Here is an 11,541-nt window from a genome sequence, read left to right as displayed (position 1 = left end):
CTTTCAACCAATCACTAATTTGCTAATGATTTTCGACACTCAATTGAAAACCACTCTATGTCCAGAAATTCACCTAATTATATGCACGCCCAATTTTGACAACAAGTCTAAGCAATTGCTACCTATTAAATATTATGGGTTTCAAAATCAATACCACTGGATGTTTGTGATATTATTTATTGCTTGGATAAATCGTTTATAAGACGTACTTTAAATTCCTCGAGAAGTATCGAGCGGGTATAGCAGTGCAAAAGCCTCTAAAGCGGAAACACTTGATCTGTCAAAGTAGAAGAATTTTCCGCTCACATCATGATTTAAAGACTTGAGAGCAAGTCGACAAGCGCTATTAATACTGTAGTTCATTTGTTACAAAACAAAGCACCCATTGAAAATCACTGAGGTTTTAAATCAAGTGTAGCTTTATGGTTTATCGCACAGTTTTTGTTTAGTGGTCATGAATAAAATTCCAATCTATTTTTCTGTCTGCACTTTTAAAGGAACAAATTTTAGTCTCGCTGATTTAAGTCTTTAAAAGTCTATATTTGTTAAAGAGCAGTCGTTGTGTTATTGTAATAGGGAAGACGTGGCCACTAACTGTGAAACATCGAACCACTGAGAGCCTGCGAGCAGGCCAATCTTCGTAAATAAAGTGCAAATTATCGTTCGACAGTTGTTGCAAAAAAAAAGAAATAGGATTTGTTGTCTCTTCTTCCACCCGTTTTATGTTGGAAGGCGATATTGTTGAGACATCGTAGTGACCTCATCACACCCATTTAATTGAGTACGTGTTGGGTGTTGGAATTTGTCACCGCAATGGCTTGAGATTCATGCCACAAAAGTAAGTGAATGTTTATCATATTCAAGCGATGAAAAGAAAAACGAAAAGATACAATGGGTGTTGGTTTCCTTAAAAAGAAAATCTAAAGACCTCTTTCATAATGGAGGCCAAATACAGTATTCTTCTGTTTTAATGCTAATAAGCCTTTTTAGCCCCAATTTTCAAAAGAATATTTGTTTCAAAATGAGGGCAGTAGGTCTAATTAACATAAATACCCTAGAATGAAAAAGTGGTCGCCATTTATGAAAGTGGTCTATAAAGGGTGTCAAAGTAAAGCTCGGTTGCACTTAGAGAGACCCACACGTCAAACACAAAGATCCTATCTGCAAGTAACCACCTGAAATACGTAAATCAATTTGATCCTTGTTGCAATAAATAAATCATGAGAAGAATTACAGTGTGACGCACCTTACCGTGGCCACCTAAGTTCTTTACAAATTATTCGCCAATCAGCACGTGTCAATTTGATTGAAAGTCACGCCTCCTTGCAAAGTTGGCACAGTTGAAAGTTGCATGGGTTGTTGAGTTGACTTATTCACACGAAAGTGTCAAATGTGAAAGTTTGTTGGGTAGCCAAGGTAAGGCGCGTTGCACTGTAAGTTAATAAGAAAATTGTTTAAATGTCTGTATTTACTTCGAAGATCATTTTTAACACTTAGAATTTCTTTAAGACGCATGGTGTTAGGTTATTTCGAATAGGTATGTTTGTTTAATAACCTTAATTTGTGACTTATCTACTGCCGTTTCTGGTATTCTATTTGTAAATTTCTGTTACTTGAGGGAAAAATTTAGTATTTAGCAACCGAAGTAATGAAGTGTGTTGAAATATTCATTACCCCAGGTAAATGTGTCATAGGTTAGGAAAGGAGAAATTAGTGAATCAGTGCAAAGGGAATTGATCCAAGGAGCGCTATCTTTGAGGTACACGGCAGGAAGTACTTAAAAAGGTAGAACTTAGGTGCATTGTTCATGGTCGGATGTATAGCAAGTCATATGCATGGCAATACCACGTATATCATAAAATTCAAGTCTTTCGCTGCCGCAACTTCGAGGCAGCTCTCTAATCGGTTATCGGTTTCAGTATTTATACACTTATTCATTCAGTCTCAACAATGCAACATTATTAGGGAACAAACAACTGTACTATGCACTTACCTATACTCGAACTCGGACCCTATAGTCCTGTGCCTTCACCACTACTCTTCAGCGACGAACATGATCAACCCAATACTGTTCTTTTCATTGTTTACTGTTGTATACTGATAAGTCATGATTGATATCGATGTATAATAACCAAAACGAATCCTAACCTGACCCTATTTTTCCCTAGACTTGATTTAGGCTCCAAAAAGGTATCTCAATTCATCTGAGTAAATGTAAAGTAAATTAAAGTAACCATATTTAACGTCGATAACTCGTAACAGTAATTCAACTGACAAACCTGAGGTCGACGGTGCGCTCATTTTACTCCCCCCTCTCCATCAGTGCTCCGTTTAACGGGTATTTAAAGCTATTTAGCTACACGGAAAGGAAAGAAGTCGAAACAAGGATACGAGATCCGGGAATCAAACTCAGGACCTCTTGCACCAAGGCCGCGCACTAACCGACTGTGCCATCCTTGCTCCTCATATGCATATTCAACTATTGTGGGTAAAATAAGAATCACCAATTTAACCTAGGGTAAAAGGATTTTACCGGCAACATCTACATACACCTTGCAATTGGGCAAATGTGTGTACTCCTATCAAATCTCGACGACCCTTCCCGTAGTTTCCCGTTCACTATTAGCAAATAAACTTGTTTTACTGATAACTTCAAATACATTCCTATTATACAAGAAATTGTAAGACGTTCCAATTACTTAACTGCAGAACTATTACTAAACAATTCTCCGCGCTTTTTATCAAGGTCATAAGTTTTACAAATTTTTCCTAATTTCGATGTCGTTTCTGCCAACTCTCTTGCCTACTTTTAAGAAAAGACTTCAAGCTATTTATTTGTAAGAATTATTAATGTATAACGCAGTGGTTTATTGTTTCCTACGAAATTCATGTTTAGTGCAGATTTGAAGTGTAATCTGTCTACTTTTTGGCCTTTTATCATATCGGCTTGTTTCACTTTTTTGGCATGACATGCGTTGAAATCCCTTTTGGCAGCTGGGAAGATACCTCAACCCAAAGTGAACGGTATTCACTTTACAATTTCTCGGAATAACTGCTTTTGTTTCACTTTCGGTTTTACACCACATTTCATTGAAATTCATGTCATGCATGATCACTGTGAAACTTGGAAGACCGTGAAGTCCAAAAACAACAATATTTCTGGAATGTTAATTGTCTGTGTAGTGACCCCTAATCAAGGTAAAACCCACAATACAATACCATAAATAATAATACCCGAGTTTCGCAATAAGAGTTTGACAGACTGTATTATCTTTCTTTGCCCTCTCTGTTGCTGGAGGTCTTTTAAGGACGCTATACCACTTTTTCATGAACTGTCAAAGTGCAGGAATGTTCCACCCTTTATTAATTCAATAAATTCAATGGGTATCAGAGGTGAATCGGTTGTGTCAACCATGTCGATTTCCAATGTAAAAAGAGTGGAAGAAAAGAAAAAAAAAACCTCTTTCTTGTTTGCAACAATTGACAAGCGGTTATTGACAGCTTTACTCTATATAGACTAGCTTGCGAGCAGGCTCCCAGTGGTTCGAGGTACATGAATAGCATGATGCTCGACAGCTCGAATGCGCAGGCTAAACAAAGGCGAAAAGGTGTTGTCACATGCGGTTTCACAGTCAGTGGCCACGTCTTCGTTTTACCCGGTCGAAAAAACTTACCGTACACACAAACAGAGACTCACACGTCAAGCACAAACAGCTTATCCGCCCAGCTGTTTATCTAACTAAACAATCAATTCTATCTTTGATGTAACAAATAAATCATTAGAAGAACTTATTTTATTAATAAGAAAATTGTTCAAATTTTAGTAAGTTGCTTCGAACATCATTATTATACTTGTAAAGTCAAAAAAAAAAAATCAAAATACAAAAAAAACTATGCTATTTACAAGGTAATTTTTGTAAAATTTAAAAAGTTAAAAAACCAAACGTTTTCGGCTGTTTACCATCATCAGGGTTAAAAATGACCGTCCGCATGCATCCATGCATATATATATCTTATGAAATTCCCGTTGGGAAAAGTTTGGAAACATAAGAAATAACTTGTTTGTTCAGACTGGGGCGGAATTGTTGGATCATTAGCCCCTCGACGATCCTACGTTTATGGAATGTTTGTGCTGATGAGAGAACGCGCCAAGTGAAAAAATGTGATGGGTTTTCACGCAGGTGTGTTGATCAAAACGTTGAACCTTTGTACCGACTTCTATACTGTAGGCGACGTTCAGAACGAGTCATCACAATGGATGCGTTAATATTATGCGAATAAGTGGCGGGATATTCAGCAGTTAAGCTATCTTTTTCCTATTTTTTTTACTTTTCTGTCTTCACTTTTAGGAGAACAAAATTTTATTCTCGATGATTTTAGCCTTAAAAATCTGTATTTGTGAAACAGCAATCGTTGTGTTATTGTAATAGGACGACCTGGCCACTACCTGTGAAACATCGATCCACTGAGAACCTGCTCACAGGCTAGTCTTTGTTGAATGAAAGTGCCAATTATCAGTTAGCAGACCTTAGCACTCATTATAACCGTGAACGTATCCCGATTTAATTGATAGCTCTGGACACGATTAATAGCTCTGCAAACGTATTCAGCACACGTAATCAAGGCCACTGAAAAGGCTTTAGTAAGTCAATCTCTCCAAAGTTACACCTAATTTTGTATTATTTCGAGACCACGCAATACTTGATACAGCTTGAGATTTCACAATCGATCTTGCGCAAGCCGGAAAGAGTGTTAATCGATAGATTTTATCGCATTAATCACACAAAAAGTCACAATTTTCACGCACAAAAAGAAGTTCTTTATGTCTCACAAAATCACGGCGAAAATGCATTATTCTTTATCCAACATCACTACTTTTGACGAAGACATATCTTTCTGTCGTACATTTCTATCCGGGATTTCTATCCGATACTTGCAATGTTTGCCCCCTGGCGATCCCAGAATACTTCACGCATAAGGATCTCAGATTACTGGCAAATCATTCATTGCTTTCTTGCCGTCACGGCGAATGTGTCATCACCGGTCTATCCTAACCTTAATTTGGTTTTATCAACGGGGTTGATAATGTAAATTGGCCACCGTACAGAGATTCTAAAAGCTGACGTTTCGAGCGTTAGCCCTTCGTCAGAGCGAATCGAGGGATTATGGGTTACGTGTAGTTTTTATAGTAGAGTAGGAGCTACGCTATTGGTGGTAACATGGCAACGTGAAAAATAGGAATATATTAGTTAAATGAAAAGCGTTCGTTAATACCGTGAGGATTAAGGGTGCCGATTTGAAAGATGAATTTTTGTTCCAGATTCTTGCGGCTTTCCGTGGTACCTAGATGTAGGGAAAGGCCGCAGATAGCCATGTGTTTTTTGGAGTGGTTAGGCAGATTAAAATGGCGAGCGACTGGCTTGGATGCATCCTTGTCATTCTTCTCAACATCGCGAAGGTGTTCGCGGAATCGGTCACCTAGTCGTCTACCTGTCTCACCAATGTATAATTTATTGCATAACGTGCAGGTTATGCAATAAATGACATTTGCGGAGGTACATGTGAAACGATCGGTGATCTTAACAGATCGCTTAGGTCCCGATATCTTGCTAGTGTTAACAATGAAAAGACAAGTTTTGCATCGTGAGCGCGCGCATTTGAAAGTGCCGGGTTGCTCGTTAGTTTTGAGCGCGCTTCTAACTAAAAAGTTGCCTACGTTTTTGTCGCGTTTGAATGAAATAAGTGGAGGTTGCGAAAAGATTCTACCAGTCTCGGGATCATTTTGGAGTAATTTAAAATTACTAAGAATGATGCTTTTGACTGCGTGATTATGAGGATGGAAAGTGAGGGTGAATGGAATTCTGTCATTCTTATCTTTTTGTGACGTTTGTAGTGATGACTGTCGATCAAATTGTTGGGCGCGATGATGGCCCGCTTTGACCACAGAGACAGGATAGCCACGTTTTTCGAAGAACTGGCACATCTCCTCTGATTTGCTGGAAAAATCGGAGTCATCACTACATAGACGTCGAAGTCTAAGAAATTGAGAATAAGGAATGGAGTTCTTGACATGTGATGGATGTGACGATGAATACAACAAATAACTGTGTGAATCAGTAGGTTTGTAGTGCACACTAGTACATAGTACGTTGCCTCTAATAGAAACTTTGATATCTAGAAAAGCCAATGAAGTTTCCGAAATTTCCCAGGTATATTTAAGAGCCGGATGAAAAGAGTTGACGGAAGTTATAAATTGATCGAGTTCTTCTCTGCTGGATGAAATAGCGCCGATGCAGTCGTCGATGTAACGGCCGTAGAGTTCAGGTTTGGGGCCGTTGTACTGATTAAAAAATTGGTGTTCTTCGAAAAACGTGGCTATCCTGTCTCTGTGGTCAAAGCGGGCCATCATCGCGCCCAACAATTTGATCGACAGTCATCACTACAAACGTCACAAAAAGATAAGAATGACAGAATTCCATTCACCCTCACTTTCCATCCTCATAATCACGCAGTCAAAAGCATCATTCTTAGTAATTTTAAATTACTCCAAAATGATCCCGAGACTGGTAGAATCTTTTCGCAACCTCCACTTATTTCATTCAAACGCGACAAAAACGTAGGCAACTTTTTAGTTAGAAGCGCGCTCAAAACTAACGAGCAACCCGGCACTTTCAAATGCGCGCGCTCACGATGCAAAACTTGTCTTTTCATTGTTAACACTAGCAAGATATCGGGACCTAAGCGATCTGTTAAGATCACCGATCGTTTCACATGTACCTCCGCAAATGTCATTTATTGCATAACCTGCACGTTATGCAATAAATTATACATTGGTGAGACAGGTAGACGACTAGGTGACCGATTCCGCGAACACCTTCGCGATGTTGAGAAGAATGACAAGGATGCATCCAAGCCAGTCGCTCGCCATTTTAATCTGCCTAACCACTCCAAAAAACACATGGCTATCTGCGGCCTTTCCCTACATCTAGGTACCACGGAAAGCCGCAAGAATCTGGAACAAAAATTCATCTTTCAAATCGGCACCCTTAATCCTCACGGTATTAACGAACGCTTTTCATTTAACTAATATATTCCTATTTTTCACGTTGCCATGTTACCACCAATAGCGTAGCTCCTACTCTACTATAAAAACTACACGTAACCCATAATCCCTCGATTCGCTCTGACGAAGGGCTAACGCTCAAAACGTCAGCTTTTAGAATCTCTGTACGTTGGCAATTTACATTATCAACTCCGTTGATAAAACCAAATTTTTGTATACTACTTCCCCACCGACGCAGCACTACAGTTTCTTTAGAAACTACCCCTTCACTCTATCCTAACCTTGACACGAAGAAAGCAATTATTGCTCTTGACCTCTTACTTCGAGAGGGCAAGATGGCACAAACTCCTTAGCTCGGTTAATTAATCTTGGAAACTAATTTCCTTAAAACCGAATTAGTAGCGATGCATGTAAAGCATCAAACATTCGGCATCTCTATGGGTAGTCCCTACGCAGTCATAGCTGTTTATGCATTTATGTACTATTCATGAGAGGGACATTATCGAACTGTATTCTGGAAACCTGACCCTCAATCCCCCTCAACAAGCGTTTTATCGATGACATCCTCGGGAGACTCCTAGAATTTGTCAGTGCTATTCATGATGAATACATTAAGATAACGTCTGAAACCAATGAGTCTGCCTTGGATCGAAATAGTTTCGCCTTACGAACTTATGGGCTATGCCAGAAATAGCTCTACTTTCATCTCGTCTGAGGAGACACGGCCGGAGAGTGTAAAGTGCAGGTTGCAGATCATTGTTTTACTAAACAACCCAAACCTTTACAAAAATGCTAACCTTACGCTTAAGGACGTTCGCGCTAATTGTTTGTGCGCAACGTAACTGCGCAGGTAACGCGACTGTAATATGTCACGCATTACTTCGAGCATTAGCGAAGTTGAGGTTTGAAAACCTTTGCAGAAACCGTGGACGATAAGTCTTGCACAGCGTTGGATAAGAGAAGATCGTGATCAGTCAAAATTGATTAAAAATATTTAGGAAAGTCAAGTAGACTACTGCACGACTGATGTTCGCGTTGTTTTTATCAGTCGTGCACTAGTCTACTTGACTTTCATAAATATTGTTCAAGCATTAGTCAAAATAACATGGCGACAAAAACGCCGGGGAAGAAATTCCAGCCAGCAAAAGAATGGCACATTTATTTCCGAATCATCATGAAACGTTGAAGAGAAGTGAGCGGGAGGATGGAAAAACTCTGGAAAAGGTAGCTGCTGATCGAGTAGTGGCTGAAAGTTTGGAAAACTCGAGGACGAACCGTTGCGTAGATTTAATGGAGCTGTTTCTTTTTTTAAAGTTTTTATTACCCTACGAACTTAAGTTCAAAACGAATGTATGTTTTTGAAGTTCTTTTCCTTTACTTTCGTGAAAATAGAGCAGTATTTTCGTCCTCGTCGGCTTGAAAAGTGCGGACCTGCGTGGAAAAAACCAGCGATTAAATTTCAAAAAAATCACACCCCAGAACACGAGCATGACGGCAATGGAGAAATATTATACAAAATACTAACCAAATGAAGATGACGACTGCTTAAAACGTCGTTGCTGTGCTCGAGAAAGCTTTGTTTTGGGGTAAAAACCTTTCATCCCTTCAACGATCGATCCTCTCCTGGGTTCCAGTCCTTCCCCGACAGGTCACGCAAAAACGTGACAAACGAAGTTTTCCAAGAGCTTCGTAAAATCACATCGATTTTACTCCCTTGGATCATCGGTGACCCCTATGTTTTTAACCATGAATCACTTACTCTACTTACTCTCTACAAAATATGATAAAATGAAAAAAATCTCACCGTAAGAAGTTGTCTTTTTTTAAAATTTTCTTTCCTCGTGCCATCGAATTCCGGTAGTGATTGCAACGGATAGAGGTTACGAAAATGCTCGTCCAGGATGAACTCTACTCTTTACGACAACCCTAGCGGCATGAAATTATTCTAAAATCCCACCCCTAAAAACTTATGTACGGAAACCTTCACTCTAACAGTTTATTTTTAGGATTTTCGATGGATGAGCAGATGAGGCTACCTTTCGTTATTATGACAGATTTATCGAAATTAAGGCATTTTTCCACTGCCATTTTCTCCTAAACAAAGTCGGTGACCCCCAATTTTTTTTTTATTTTTGGAGTAAGTACTTTATGACCTAACTCTAGGCGAGAAATGAAGAAAATCTCGCCGTAGGAAGATTTTGGCGCGAACGTCCTTAAAATATTTTTTTAGGCATAATGTTAGTACTAAGAAAGTTTTTGGTTGTTTCAGCTGTGGTGAATCAGTGACCTGCAACCCAACCTGAAATTTACACCCTCCAACACGCGGCTGCTTTTCTGGAAGCGCTTACACCTTCAGGGTTTAACCCTGCCAAGTTCTTGCTACCCACGTTTAGAGAAATTAACTATAGTAATAGAAGTAAATGGTTCTCTAAACCTCATCGGTTATTTAGAAGGAGTAGAGTGGTGTTCAAATCAACATTTAATTGCATTTATGTCAGAATCAAATCTGTTATTCGCAAGTATCTACCCCACCTTAGTTCTGTTGTTAGTTATAAGTCTACCGATACGTTAGCAAATCTATGTAGTAAATTTTTTGGGGGCTCACGGGTTAACCGTGAGCCTCAAAAATTACAATTCTCAGCGTCATGCAGGATGTTAGTCATATCCTGCGCGTACTGCTGTGTACGTGTTTTTCGCTGTACACTTCCTTGCTGGAACGTGATTTTGTACGTTGTAAATAAGGTATAAAATAAGTTCCTCTTAACCACCTTGTTCCAACTGCCTGATGAAGTCTGCATAATCAGACGAAACCGGTCGAAGAAATAAGAGATCTGAGTGTTGCTGTGTGCTGCTTACCAGTATTAGTTAAAGAATCGGCTGTTTTCTTCGCTGTATTCCCAAAGGTAAGTTAAGTTATGTTGATTTATTCGAAGTATCACTTGCAAATATGACTAAAGCTACTTATCAGAACACCAGAAAACTTTGTTGTGGTGTCTTTTGAAGGAAACAGACGCTGTAATTCACCCCCGTACGGCAATTGCTGGCAAGCGCAAATGCCGAGTACTGTCACTGACTCAGCAGTTTTCCCAGGAGAGTCAAGTTCTCTCTTCGTACTGCTTGAAAAGCACCCCACAAGTTCACAAGTTTTCCCTGAATATTTCTGGGCAATCAGTACAATAAAAAATATTATTTTAGTAGACATCGAACGCACTTTACTAATCAATGATTACTATCCATGATTACTCCTGGTTATATATCATTTTGTAGCTGTTAGGTGTAATTCCATTTTAAAAGGAATTCGTTTCCTATTTTTGCAGAAGTATTAAACGAATACAGTGTTTGGCTCTATTTCTCTCTGATCGTTCGATTTCTGATCAAGCCACTCCAAGAGCGAGCTGTAATCTTATTGGTTAACTGCTAAAAATGTTTAAATGACGAGAAACCTACGTATCCGGTCTCGTCACTATCAAGGACGATGAATAACTACTGAATGAAGAAGGGTCTGGATAGCACAAAATATTTTGACTCGGACAAATTTCAAAAAAGGAGCCGCTGTTCTGCCTCGGACCCCTCACTGAGTGACTGTTACAATTTTGTTGTTACTTTCTTTTGTTTTCATGACAGGCGTCATTGACAAGTTCCGGTTTTTTCTGTTGTGTTTTTTTTAAGTGTTGACAAGCTACAGGATGCACCAGGGCAAATAACTTTTGTTGAGTCGGACAAATTCATTTAAATTGGCCTGGGACAAAAAAAGGTTGTCCTCAATGCGGATCGACCCTTACTTTAAAAAATACAACCACACTTTTGAGTTTCGAACTTGGAACATAATTCGACGGCTCAAACATCATCCTTAACCGTAGCGAGTAAATGTAAAAATTGGAAGAAGATGATCCGTTGCTTTATAAGAATCAATGCAATGATTCTTTTTAGTTTAAATCAGTGTTTGTTACAAGCAGATAAATTCAAACTAAGGAACAATAAACAGAAAACTCCTTTTTTACAACTGACGTAGCGGTAAAAGTGGTTGATTAAGTTTAGCATTACATCGAGACACTCAATTTCAAAAATAAAACAAAAGAATGAACCAAACAAAATTCATTTATTACGTATTGACCTTATTGCACACAAATATAACATGTTGTAGATATACTCACAATTCTCTTAGGTAATCCCGTTTTAAAATAAGCTATTTTTGCTATTTAGAAAAATCGTTGCTGCGTTTCTGTGCATACAGTGTTTTCAGTAGCGGGACTTTCTTTCTCTCTGATCTTTGGATTTCTATTCACGCTACTCCAAGAGCGCTCTGTAATCTGATTGGCTAAGCTCTAACTCTGTTAAAATGACAAAAACCTGCGTGTCCGGTCTTATCACCATCAAAACAATGACAAATTAAAAATCTCCTGATCCCACCTTCGTTAAATAATTTGCTAGTTGAGCTTACATAGTCAGAGCTTGTTGCAGCGCTTGGAGGGGTACGG

At 38.9% G+C, this 11,541-nt stretch overlaps 1 protein-coding gene across 4 annotated transcripts in view; it reads left to right on the top strand.

Annotated features, from left to right (window-relative positions):
* Positions 1-4,042: 4,042 nt before the first annotated feature.
* LOC137990645 (perlucin-like protein) overlaps positions 4,043-11,541 on the top strand; it is a 12,372-nt gene continuing 4,873 nt past the window's right edge. For 2 of the 4 annotated variants that reach the window (XM_068835762.1, XM_068835765.1), the window contains exon 1: positions 4,043-4,181. In XM_068835762.1, coding sequence (XP_068691863.1) covers positions 4,166-4,181 — 16 coding nt within the window. In that variant the 5' untranslated portion in view covers positions 4,043-4,165. Of the gene's footprint in view, positions 4,182-9,857; positions 9,967-11,541 lie in introns of those variants that run through there. The other 2 variants (XM_068835763.1, XM_068835764.1) reach the window with 2 other exon arrangements.

This window comes from Montipora foliosa, chromosome 2 (assembly GCF_036669935.1).
Source record: "Montipora foliosa isolate CH-2021 chromosome 2, ASM3666993v2, whole genome shotgun sequence".
Classification (NCBI taxonomy): Eukaryota; Metazoa; Cnidaria; class Anthozoa; order Scleractinia; family Acroporidae; genus Montipora; species Montipora foliosa.
The sequence above is the reverse complement of the archived record's forward strand: the minus strand, read 5'-3'. Positions and strand labels throughout refer to the sequence as shown.